This window comes from Athene noctua, chromosome 8 (genome assembly GCF_965140245.1).
Source record: "Athene noctua chromosome 8, bAthNoc1.hap1.1, whole genome shotgun sequence".
NCBI lineage: Eukaryota > Metazoa > Chordata > Aves > Strigiformes > Strigidae > Athene > Athene noctua.
The window spans coordinates 9,461,364-9,474,370 of NC_134044.1; the positions used below are offsets into that span (position 1 = coordinate 9,461,364).

At 43.0% G+C, this 13,007-nt stretch overlaps 1 protein-coding gene across 2 annotated transcripts in view; it reads right to left on the bottom strand.

Annotated features, from left to right (window-relative positions):
• EPHA4 (EPH receptor A4) overlaps positions 1-13,007 on the bottom strand; it is a 107,722-nt gene that overhangs the window by 47,095 nt on the left and 47,620 nt on the right. For both annotated transcript variants that reach the window (XM_074912686.1, XM_074912687.1), the window contains exon 5: positions 2,455-2,793. In XM_074912686.1, the coding sequence (XP_074768787.1) occupies positions 2,455-2,793 (339 nt within the window). The remainder of the gene's footprint in view (positions 1-2,454; positions 2,794-13,007) is intronic.

A 13,007-nucleotide genomic window follows, 5' to 3' on the forward strand; every position in this document is an offset into this window, starting at 1 on the left:
AAAGCATTGCTCATATCTAAAGAACTAAAGAACCACATTAACAACTTATTTTTTCTATTAAATGTTGAAAAGCACAAGCAGGTAGAAAAACCAATAAAGTCATTGACAGATTTTCAGTGTTGGTAGTTTCATTTTTATTAGCAAAGGAGAGAAAGAGCGTGTTTAAAGGAGGAGCTTGGCTCTAATGTGAATTTATAAATTGCTGCAAAGAAACCAAGGTAGCTTTACCTTAGTGTAAGAAAGGTACAAGATCAGAACCAAGCCTGTGGCAGTGCTCTATCATGACATGATTTCTTTATAATGAAATATAGTGAAAAAAAATGAGTGGCACAAGAATTTTAATGCACCCCAGACACACATTTACAATGATTAAACAGATCAGTACTTGTAAAACCCAAGGGTCCAACTTTACAAACCTTTACTCAAGCAAGCAGTTTCACTGAAATCAATGGGATTATTTGCATATGTGAGGACTATTTATCTCAGTCGAGATCTGTAGGTTTAGACCACACATTTCTATTTAGATCTTCTATGCAGCAGAATACACAAAGTCCTATGAAGAACAGGATAATGTCGGCATCTTGGAATTAATTTTCATTTGTACCAGTACAGTTTTCTCCAGCCCTCTGAAGCATTTGATAGACTGGGCATGTTTCAAAATTGGAAATGTTGGCAAAAATACAAATTTCCTGATGTGAAGAACTGCTACTCATGGATAATAAACAAAATCAATTCCTATTTGCATATTCAATCAGATTTCAGTTTGCATATTAAAGCATAAAATGGTAGAATTTTCACACGGTAGATGGATCCCACTCACTTATTCATGCATATATGCATCCACTAATCCTTACACATGCCAAAATCAGTCAAGAAATACTCTCTTTGCTAGGCATTCATAGCACAAAAACACCGTCCCTGCTGCTGTTCTCAACCTTCTCTTTTCGTATAGCATATGACAGCATTCTCTCGCAGCTTTCTCCCAAGACTCTGTAATAGCCCCTGTTCTCTATTAGTCCTCTTTTCAATAGGCAAAGTGATAGTTTGAATTTTTGATTCATAATTTAAAAGGGATGATGTCAACTGTATGTGTAAAGAACAAAAAACACTGGACCAGATTTTCAACGGAGCTTCAGCGTGGACTTGACAATTTTGCTTGTAACTGTCACTGCAAAATTGTATGTATGTCTCACTGTTAATACTGAAGTCTTCCAGACTACAGTTAAAATTTGTAGATTTAGACTATGCAGAACTCTTTTTCACACGCATCTTCTAGGAAACAGAATTCAAAATATTTACATAGTCCAGTGCTATCAAAATATAAAATATTAATATTGTCCAATACACTGTAAGTCTAACAATAAATGATAACCCTATAAACTATGAGTCTAACAATAAATGATAACCCTATAAACTATGATCTAAGGTGCTGAATGCCTGCAACATCTGGGGGACCTGAAGGCAATCAGCGCTGCGAGAGATTAGATAACAGGTTTGACGGTCTTGTAGCCAGTCTGACAGTCTGGATATCTAATTTGCATACAGAAGAGTGCCATATTCAAATGTATATAATTGTGTGCATTAAATTAAAAATTCAACTGTGCTTGAAAGCCTAGCTAGCTGCAAACAAGAAATGTTTTCATGTCATTAAAAAAAAAATCATACAAATGATCATCAAAACCGAACTGCAATCTGCTGCAGCAGCCTTTATTAGGTCAAGCACAGGGGACTGAAAAAAGTAGAACCACCTAGGGTATCTGAAATAATCAGGTATAAACAGACATAGTATTTCACTCTCCCAGATGAGTGAAACACAAAAATCAGCCCGCATGAAGATGAAAGCTCATACAGAATTTCTAAAGTAATGCCAGCTCTGATCAATTGAAACGTTGTTAGCAGCCAGTTAAGGAGGTATTTATTTAACAATGGGACAGAATCTAATTGCTTTGCAGGAGAGGAGAGAGAGCAGGCAGGCAAGGGAGCACCAAGGCATTCCCCTTCTTTGAATTTTACGCAGCCCTTTTTGGAAGGGGCAGAAGCACAGTCCTGCCCTCCCCGAGTGCGTCTTTTGCCCCCTGTAAACACCAAAGGCCCATTCGTGTCCATGTGCAGGCTCTCCCCTCCGAAGGGCCGAGCCGCAGGTGGCCCTGGCTCGGTCCCCTCGCGTCGCCCAGGGCAGCTGCGCTGTTCTGCTTCTGCAGAAGCTCCCCAGCGCCCTCCCAGCCTGCCGCAGCAGAGCTCTGCTCCCAGCCACAGGAGTCAAACCCCCCTGTTTGTCTAACTCTAAAGAATTTAAACTAACCATATAAATAACAAAAAAATAAGGGTTTGACCCAGTTACGCATCTTAGGGCTCCTTACATTCATTTGCTAATGGTAAATGTAATGGAAATCACAGCTTTCCTAAAAAAACAGGCAGAAGAGAGAGGAAGAGAATATGCATTTGCATTCCTACCTGCTTGGTTAGTTGTCACAGTGACTGACACAGCTTGGTCCTGGCTAGGATTTTGCTTGGACACTCCATTCACGGCCCAGACTTCAAAGGTGTAGTTAGTGTGTGCCAGGAGGTCAGTAATGGAGACTTTGGTGGTTTTCAGGCCGTTCTGCTGAGGGCTGAAGTGCACCCCGCTGCCACAGGACCGGCAGCGGCTGAGGTCGCCAGCACCGCACCTCTTGCACACCACATTGTAGGAGATGTCTTCCCGACCACCTTTGTTCTGGGGGGGGCTCCACTCCAAGTTCACCGATGTCTCATTGACATTGGAAATCAGGTTCTGGGGAGCAGATGGAGGGCCTAGAAGGAAAAAGTCCACATGTTTTTAGTAACTGGAATAAACTTACATAGTATCTTCAGAATTAGGGTCCTGGGTAATACCAAGTGTATGCAACTCCTGCTTCAGTCAGGGACAGCAGAGACCACACAGAGACAGACTCTCATTGAAATTTTGATACCCCAGTATTTTTTCTTTAAGAATAGAAGTGCAATATTTTCCAGACAAGTTGATGTCAGATCACATTCAGTGAACAGTGAAGCCCATCAAGCCGGGAGTTGGACATGACACTTTGGGGTGCAGGAAGGAGATGAGAGTAGAAGACTGGACACAGAACTGCAGCTTTGAAGGAGGGAGAATAAAGGTCACAATAGGGGAGTGCTGGAGAATGTGAAAGAATTGGAGATGAAAATATGGTGAGCAGCTGAAAGAAGAGCTGAAACAAGAAAACTGGTCAGAAGCAAGAGACCATACAGAAAGCTTGGAAATAAGACTGAAGCTCTTATACCACTGGGACAGGAGACTTTAAGACTCATAAACACGCTGCCAAACAGTCCCACCTGGTTCCAGGATGGGGACTATGGGATCTGGGGACAAAGCTGAAGGCCCGCTGGGGAGAGCCTCCCTGGGCAGGAGAGGGACAGCGCTGGGCACAGGGAAGGGGCAGCAGCAGCAGAGCCAAGCCCGCAGGAGGCAGCTCCTCCCGGCACCTCCAGCAACCTGCTGGGACTGTAATAGCCAGTTCTGCCCAACCGGGCAAACTGCCTCCAGCAGTGACCTGCCTCACTCTGTAACCAATGCACAGGCAGAAATCTTATTTATATGCTTAAATCCCCACAGGCCCCAAACCAATAAGCACATTGAAAATGCAGAAGAGCTAATCCTGTGACTCTTAATCTAATTTCAATACAGTTGAGGTGAGGCACAATTTTTGTATCCTTAAATTTAACAAGGATGATTCAGAGCAACCCCATGAAAGAGATGGGTATTTTATACATCACAGAAAGCTTCACCGATCATCAAAAGGTAGCCTATTCTGGGGTAGAGCACTGGCTACACACACACTACTTTGGGACAGGACATGGGGTAAATACTGTATGGAAAAGAAATGAAACAGAGAGTGAGAACAAAGCTTGCAAAATGTAATGATCCAAACCGGAATACAGTAAAAATAGCAGTCCTTAGTAATTACTCACAGTTAGAGCTTTAAATACAAATATTATTACCAGAAAAATACCAAAAATAATTTTGTAGGAAGTCACAAATTCAATTTTTATTCAAGACACAAGAGAGCTCGTGAAAGCTTCTTAAATTTTATCAAAATATATTTGATGGTTGAAATTCAAAAAAAGTTCAACCAGATCTCCTGTCCGAAAAAGGAAAGGAAAGAGGAAGTTCTGGCAAATTTCAATCCAGGTTTTCCATTTCTGTTATTTGTCAAATATTATGAAACTGGAAAAAAATTCAGCCAGCACCAATAGTTTAATTAAATTTATAAATAAATCAATCATAATCTCTCATATGCCAAAGGTACAAAACCAGCCATCGGGTTAAAATGGGAACTGAACACATTATGGTGAAATTCTGCTGAAATTACGAAGTAACTCAAGTGTAGCAGCAAAGAGGTTAAACCATTGAGAGGTGACTAAGGTGAAGATTAATTCTAGCTGCCTCAATTCATCAGGTGCATCTAAAAGGAAGCTTGAGACCTGAGCACACTGTGGAGGACAAGGTTTTGAAGGCTGCATCATGTCACTGGGTCTATGCTTGAAGCTGCCAGGATGTAACACATGTTCAACAGGAGACAGGACTTTCATTTTAGGAGAGGCAGGTAAATTAAGAAAAGGGTCTTAAACTACATAGAGGTCAAATGTATCTACTTATCTTCAGTATGTAAATAAAAGGCCTCTGCTGTAAGTGTAGCTGAGCAAGGATTGTTCCTCTGTGCTCACTTCACAAATACAAAATTAAAATATTCATTTTGAAAAGAGGGAAATCCTCCCTTCCTGCCAAACAGTCTCTGAGTTAATCAGGGCTGACAGGTAGAATTACTGCGAGGAGAAGAGAGAGCCCAGGCCAACCCCTGTGACGGGGAGCTCTCCCACCTGCCACACCACTGGGCTGCCATTCATGACTTTTATTTATACACTGGCAGCATTTAGGACTCCTAAGGACAAAACCCTTTTACTCAAAGATCAGCTACCAAACACAGTAAGAGATGTTTCCTGCTCCAAAAAATGCTTAGAAACTAGCAGAGAAAGAAAATGGAAAGAAACTGGTTTTAATCTCTGTCCATCACATAAAAACTGAGGCAGAGAGAGATGTGGCGAGATGACTAGGACACACAAGACGTGCCTTGCACATCTGGCCATCAGCCACAACTCTGCCAAGTCTCAGCCCAGTAACCAGCTTTCCTTCCCCTGAAAGCTGGGTTTGCCAGCTCCCCTCGGCAGAAGAAAGTGGTCTCTGCTTAGACTGCAAATAAACGAGCCTCCTTTTCAAAAATACACTCGGAGTGCAATGAGGTGGAAGATACTCCTGAAATCATGAACTCAAGTAACAGTGCAGGGACTGCTGAGCAGGAACTGATCTAAACGCCATCTATTCCCAAACCCCCCAGACTACCTCACACCAGGGCTCTCTCTTCAGGGCAGGCAGGTGCACAAGGTGACAACACTTGTCCCTCCGTACTGTCAAGGGGGCAGGAGAACAAACAAAAGCCTCTGGAGGAAACCAGCTGCCTCAGTATCTGCAAGCCCAAGTCCATGCTGCAGTGAAGGTCTGACCTCACCAGAGCAGCTGCCAGAGCCAGTGGGAGCTGAGGACACCCATCCTCCCAGAAGCCATTCAGTACCTTGCAGCAGCAAGCCCTGAACAGAAACTGCTCCTGTGGGGAAATGACAAGAGCTTTACAGTGAGAAAAAGCAAAAGGCGCTTGCTTGCTGCAATCACACAAGTGAGAACATCAACCCGGAGCATGGCCAGGAGAGCTGAGATAAGGTGGAGCCAGTGCAAACACCTCCCCTCCCTGAGCAACGCCTGGCTCTGCCAGGGCTGCCTTATTTCAGGGGGATATTTGTGAAGCAAAATACTCCACGCAAGGAAGGTTCATACTGCCACAGCTACAGTCTGAAAGAGGTGCCTTTTAGCTCAGATACAGCAGCCAGTTTGGGGTTAACTCAGACTTACTTCGATGTCCATTAAGATATTTTCCAAGGCTCTAGGTCCAGTTTCACATGGGAAAATGTGCCAGAATGAATCAAGCTCCTCAGAAGCAAAAAGTCAGTAATTAGTATGTGGGACAGGGCATTGCAGTGTCTAAACAGAGATGCAATGAAGCGGAAAACCAGGGAAGCAGATGCTTGCAGGTCACAGAAATGAGTGCACCACCTCCAGCATGAAAAGGAAGATGTGGGGGCGTCTCCACATGGTGGGCTGACATTACAGTGAGGGAAAAAGCAATTTCTTTTCTTTCTGGAGCATAGTCATCAATGGAGCTGTTGGCACTGGGAGTGGGGAATAGTTTCAGATTGATGGGCCTGGTTTCAGATGTTGAAACACAGGGCGTATCTGCTCCTTCAATGGTGATCAGGATTTGCTTTGTTTCTGACAACAGAGCCGCTGCCGATAGATGAGATGAAAACCCTTTCAGGGCCGTGGCAGGCTGGAAATGGCAGCACTGTTTCAAGATGAACCCAGCTAACAGGATCCCACAGGAACAGCATCCTGCCTGCCAGACCACTGCCCTCACACAAACCCTCTGTCCTCCTGCAGAAAAATCTAGCTACAGGGCAGATGAGAGGGGAGACAAGGAGATGCACCACTGAAACTGGTGCCAACATCTGTAATTTTGTCCCAAACCCCAGGATTTACAAAATTTTTCTTAAAACTCCTGCTAATGGAAGCATGCTATTGCACGAGCCATTCAGCACTCTGGAAGCATGGAGCTAATAATGCCACATAGCCCAGAAGAGCTTAAAAAGTAATAGTCCCTACAGAAGAAAAAATAAAAAATCTAGACATTTTTATATCAACTAACTTTAAAGTTTGTTTTATGACATTAGGAAGCCAAGTGCTCTAGTTTTCCTTGCCCAAGACAACAGAAACTTAGAGATGGATCTGCAGAGCGGATCGCACGTCTACCACTGGGGGACTGCAAAGGGGTCACAGTTTGATCATGGGGCCTGGATGCCAGATTCCTCACCCAGCCCATTTACCAGCACCGCGAGCAGACACGGGGGACTCCTCTGTGGGAACACAAGGAACGGAAGTTTTTAATTTTATTCCTTCCTGGGGCTCCATAAATCTTGCTTCACAATAAACCCATCAAAATCAACTGAGCCATGAAGCAAATGGAAAGGCCCTGGGTGGAGCAGTTCATTGTGTGTGTCAGGGCTAAGGGAAACACTGAAGAGTCTGTTTAGCAACAAATAATCTTTGTCAAGCTAATCTTGATATCTTCCTCAACCCTCCTATTAGATTTTTGTACATGTATTGGGTAATGCAGATTGTTTGGCTTTCTCCTGCTGCAATAAGCTATAGCCATTTTATCTATCTCTTTCACCCACAGATATACAGATCTGTCTGTCTTAAAGGCAACATTGAATCCTATGTCAAATGCATATTCAGGAAAACTAGAGCTTTTAAGGGGTTAATAGCATAAGCATTACTTGTACCAAAAGGATTAATGTATTTTAGCACTCTTATCACAGTCTTGGGCTGCATTTTAACTTTTGATCCATCAATATTTTTCTTCCTCCCTTTCTACAAAATGCTTAAGTCCCTCTCCAGTCAGAAGCCTCCCGCATGCCACTACAAGTCTGATAAGAGGCTTGATGAAAACCATGACAAGGGCACATATCAACACCTGACCTACCTTCCAGACCACAAGACATCTCCGTATGCTATGTTACCTGTGTGCCAGATCTCTGGGAAGTACAGGTCTCTGTGGGCACAGTTAAGGAGCCTCTGTGATTCATACCAGGGATCAAGTCTGGTCCCAGCACTGAAGTGACTCACAATACAGGTTCTGCAGCAAAGACCCTGTAATGAACTCGCTATCCAGGACTGAACTAGCACCTGTGGGGTGCAGATGGCAAGGGGCCACGGCTGTGAAGCGAAGCAGGCTGCAGACTAACACTGGGCATAATGGCATTTCATCAGTAAACTGTTTATTTCCAAGGAAAATAATATTTTGCATTTAAATCAGCTGCCCTGTGCACTGAGGGACCATCAGAGGTTGCTGGCTAAAAGTCTGCCTGTTATTCAGATACCATCCTGCTGAAGAACTTATCCCAAAGCCCCCTTCTTCCTGCCACCAAAGGATAACAGTACAACTGTAGGAGGTTCAACCCAGTGAAACTGGCATAATTGTTCCGCCAAGGAAAGGTCTATCCTGAACGCAATACAATTTCAAAGGCACACAGCACAAAGACGATTAGCTGCAACTGAGTGAATATTCCTGCTTCCCTCAGGGATCAGTCACGCCCAGCCCTTCATGCATGCCAAAAGGAAAGCACAGACACCAGGACCCTCGGCACGCCCAAGGACGGGGTCTAACCAGGCTGCACCAGGACTGCAGGTTCAGCACAGCCGCCAAGCCACAAGTCCAAAGGCGAGTGCCTCTCCCTTGACAAACTCCCTATACTACAAACCCATGTCAAAGGGCATGCTGGAGCTGGGCTCCCGGAGCTGGAGGGACTCCAGCGAGACAGGCAGACAGGCACGATTTGCAGGTGTGCAGATAGACTCCAACCAAGTCAGCCCACCCTTTCTCTCCCTACAGCTCTAAACCCGACCAATCTACACAGCTGAAAAATACCTCTGGAAACTAAGCCTGGGATCTGAGGGTAGAACTGTAAATGCACTGTGCTGGGGAACTGCATTTAAATGGTCATGACAAAGGTTTTAATATCTCTGGTTTTACATCTTCCTTTTTTACTACTGATCTGCCCAGCAAGGTGCTGCTCTAAAAGTCTCTGTGGGTGTATGCAGTAAATTCAATTACAGTTTTCTACAACTGGACCAGACAGACTTGTTTGACATAAAGAATACTGTCTTCACTAAACCAGTTAATTTAGTTCAGCAACAGTGTATGGTTAGGAGGCGTGGATTAAAGGACAGTAAAAGGAGAAGAGAAAGAAATGATTCCCAGCAAAACAGCTCCCAAGTGACTCTCTTGTCCCATAAAATGACAAGAAATAAGGACCTTGAATCTTGGTTCTCTGCTGCTTCAGCTTGATAGGATGCCAGAATCCCACTTTTAGACAACTAGCAGCTCCAAATTTTGGGCAAACAGCTTTTGTAAAATATTTATTTTTTCCTTTCCTCAGCAGTTCCATGGACAAAGCACTGAAGATAAAGTTCTGGGCTTCGGTTTGGCCAATTTTATCAGACCTGAGTAGCCATTATATACAATTTTCTTAGATTGAAAAACAAAACCATCACAAAACAAACCAAAAAGCACCTCAGCACAGCGTTCTGACAACGCCTTTAAAGTGAATTTAGCACTTAGAAGAAAACCACTCTGATTGCACTCAAAATAAAGCTTTCTCTAGCCACAAACAGCCGCCTGCCTGCACTCCTCTAGAGGTCTTAGCGTGCCCCCCCTGGCAAAGGGTTCATTTACCAGGAGCTCCTTTTTTTGTGCCAGCTTAGTCCTTAGCCATTAACAGTGCATTATTTTGGCAGCAATATTACCCATTAAGGGGTAAACTGATATTATCAGTATTTGGACTGTAACCACATCTGTTTACTACTAACCTATGGTACGGTTAATATTCATTACCTTGAAAGATCTATTTGTGGGAGGAGATCTATTAAAAACGCAAGCTGAAACCCACACTCTCCATGGAAGTGCTAATGGAGATATTTCAAATATATACCCTCAAGAAGGCAAGCCTTCATTATAAGCATCCTGTCAGTCACCAGATCAGTGCATTTAAAATGCACCCTCCTTTAAAAGAAAGATGCTTTTAAAAGATACATATGTGACTAAATAACAAGCAGGATGAAGGTTTTGAGCCCTGGAAAGAGAAGATTATTGAAAAAATAATTTACTCAGTCTGCATGTGCACATGTGTAAAAGCACATTTCTCTATCAGGTAACTGATGTCTCTGCAGCCAGGGCAATGGATAATTATTTTCAAGTGGGTTGTCACCCTGCATTCGGTCCGTGTTTGCTTGACAGTGTGAAATTGGAAGGAAGCTTCACTAGCAATTCCCACCAGACATCAGAAAACCTCAGGCATGTAGAAAAGACTTTAATCTTCTTTAACCATTCCTGCACTCTCCTTGAGGAAAATATCACATCTCTTTTTTTGAGGCAGAAAAAGCAGACCTTAGCTTGATAAGGATTAAAAATTATTCTAACAAACACTAAAAATAATTCAATAACCTGCTGCAGTTCGAAGCTTTCAAACTTCACCCTCAAACTGCTAAAACCCTGTAAACATACTGTTAAATGCAGCAGAGTGCCAGCTATGGGTGTTTGTTGAACAGCATCAATCAGGCAGACCAGCAGGCTTCAATGGGCTTTGGACCAGGACTGACAAAAGGATCCTCTTTATGAGCCTGCCCCAGAGCCACTGGCCCTCTTCATCTCCTGTGATTTCAAAGGCAACACAGGGTATTCAGAAATCTTAGCTAATTTGCTACATAATAAACAAGATTCATACAACAGGGAAGGTTGCTATGACTCACCGTTGTTTAAAAGGAGCCTAGTATGAACTGGCCTATTTTGAAGCGGCAACTTGGCCTTGGCTATACTACAGAGGAGCAGTTAAGTCTTTGATAAGTTACACGAGCAGCAGGCACCTGGGAGTAAGCATCCAACTGTCTAATAGCAAGAAAACCTAACTAGAAATGCACTATCAGAAGTGGTGAAAAGTTTAGCACATCTTCTGCTACACAAGCTCTGAAAGCCAGCTTTTGTGTACAACACAGCAAGAATAAAGAGAACAAATAAAGAGGTGTAAAAAAGAAAAGATCCATACAATGAACCAGTCCAAAGACCTTTAGAGCATATCTACAGAGAGCAATGAAATGTCACTGGAAGTACATCAGGTACCTTTGAAGGGGCTAGCTCAGGCACTAAGAAGCAGTATGACTCTGCTACGGCTTTTAATTGTGTTGCCAGCCTCACCAATGTGACCATACTGCTACTCTCCCAACAAGGCGTCAAGATGCTGTTATTGTACAGATAGCCTTTAACAATTCTAATCAATACTCTAACTTGATCATGATCCTAAAATTCATCTCCCTGAAGGCAGGGCCGAGTGTGAAATTGAGAGTGTACTATTTTCAGAGTGGATGCAAAGAAAGTAATTATTAAATAATCAATGTCTTTAAAATCTTTCAGTTCCCTCACTAAAACGTCTGGCCAAGCGGTGCCAGGCACAGCCTTCAAGAAAAAGCACTTTGGCCTCCTCTTTCCATCTCATATAGCTTCATTAAACCTGTACAACTGAGGAGCTGTCAATAATGTTTCAGCATGTGAGCTGTGAAGACCTTCAGATAAGCCTTTGTTGTTGATCTTTAACCATCTGAAAGACAAGTTATAACACAGAGTAAACACCTGGGCTGTGTAAGTTTAAGCTTAGAAATAAAGCCCACACTTTTCTGTGACAGTTGTATATGTTGCTGCTACTAATTGCTTCTTTCAGCAGTTGTGGACAGGTCTCCTGTTGCTGTAGGCTAATTTACACAAGCACTGACAGTTCGGACAACCCTCGTTTCTTGTCTGCCTGGCTGTTCCTGACCATTTATCATTATAGTTACGTGTTTTTACAACTGGTGAGTCCAAAGTCAACAGTCCGCAAGATGCAGCAGCCACTTGAAATATCAGTCATCTGCTCTATTTCTACCCCCCTTCTCCTTTCTGTGCAGAGTTAGCATTACAACAGGGTTTTAATAAGGCAACTGATTTGGTAAACAATTCTTAATTTATTTACTTGGGCAAGACTCCTTTGGCTTCAGTGGGAGTTCTGCCAAGCTAGGGATCTTGGACCAGCGCCAATGATAAAATGCCCATTTTACTGGCATGTACGATTTCCTATTTACTTGCCAAAAGAACCCTGGTAACCAGCTTCACAATAGGCTTTGTTCCTTTCACGTGGAGAACAATCGATATTTCCTCTTCTCTCCAGACTAAGCGAAGAGGTGCAGTTACCACTGGTAGAGGTGTGGGAAAACTGATGCTTGCAGGTGCCACCCCTGTGGGCTCTGGCTTTCTCTTTCAAAAACTGACACATAAGATCATTTTGCATTGCCACATAGGCTAAGACACATTATTGCATCTACTCTAATACACTGTGCTGCAGACCATACCACCTGTGTTCACTCGCTCTTTCAAGATAAAAAGAAGAATTCCACTGTGGATACCAGAAAGTTATCTGACAGTCTGACAGGAAAGAAATCCAACCAGAAAAATAAGTTGTTCTGTCATTGGCCCAACTGCTGAATTTCTTACTTTGTTAGCCCTCTAATTTACTTCAACAACTCTACAGAACTGGGTCCTGACTAACTAAATCAAAGCCCCCACTTAATTGAGTTAGTGTCTCTGTTAATTTAAGGCTCTGGCCAGAAAATCAGAAGACAGCTAATAAACAGTTGCTGTATTTATAGGAGGGATGATTTTAAGTCTACTGATTATAAACACACATTGTCAAATTACTCCCATCTCTTCTCTTCCAAGTCATAACCACTCCCCTTCTTATTCAACATTTTCTCAATTCCTTCAGCCCATCACCACAGACGACAGGAGACAGCCTTCTCCTTTGAGATTCCCATCACTCACAATCCCTTTCTCTCAGTCTGGCAGCAATGCAGGGATGGATGGTCTATTTTCCCAGCCCATGTGTAGAAGAAAAATCATTCTCTCCATACTGCCTACCCACTGTTCCCTCTGCTCTTGCAGCTGCCATACCGCACCTTAAAAGGCATTTTGACATACTGTTTACATAATGAAAAACCTTATATCATGTTTTAAGAACAAAATAATTTACTTAAGGTACAGACATATATAAAGACATGGAAGAATTACTATGTCAGAAATTTAACTTCTGAAGAGCAGAGGTTGTATTGGCATATATTTGATATTATAGAGAATGGGCTCCAACAGCAGGTTAGACTGAAGTAGTGCCAGAACAGGCGTGCAAACCCTGGGAAGGAAAAATGGCAAAGCTACATACCTACAACATACTAGTCAGCATGACCGCGCATTGTAGCCTACTTTCTT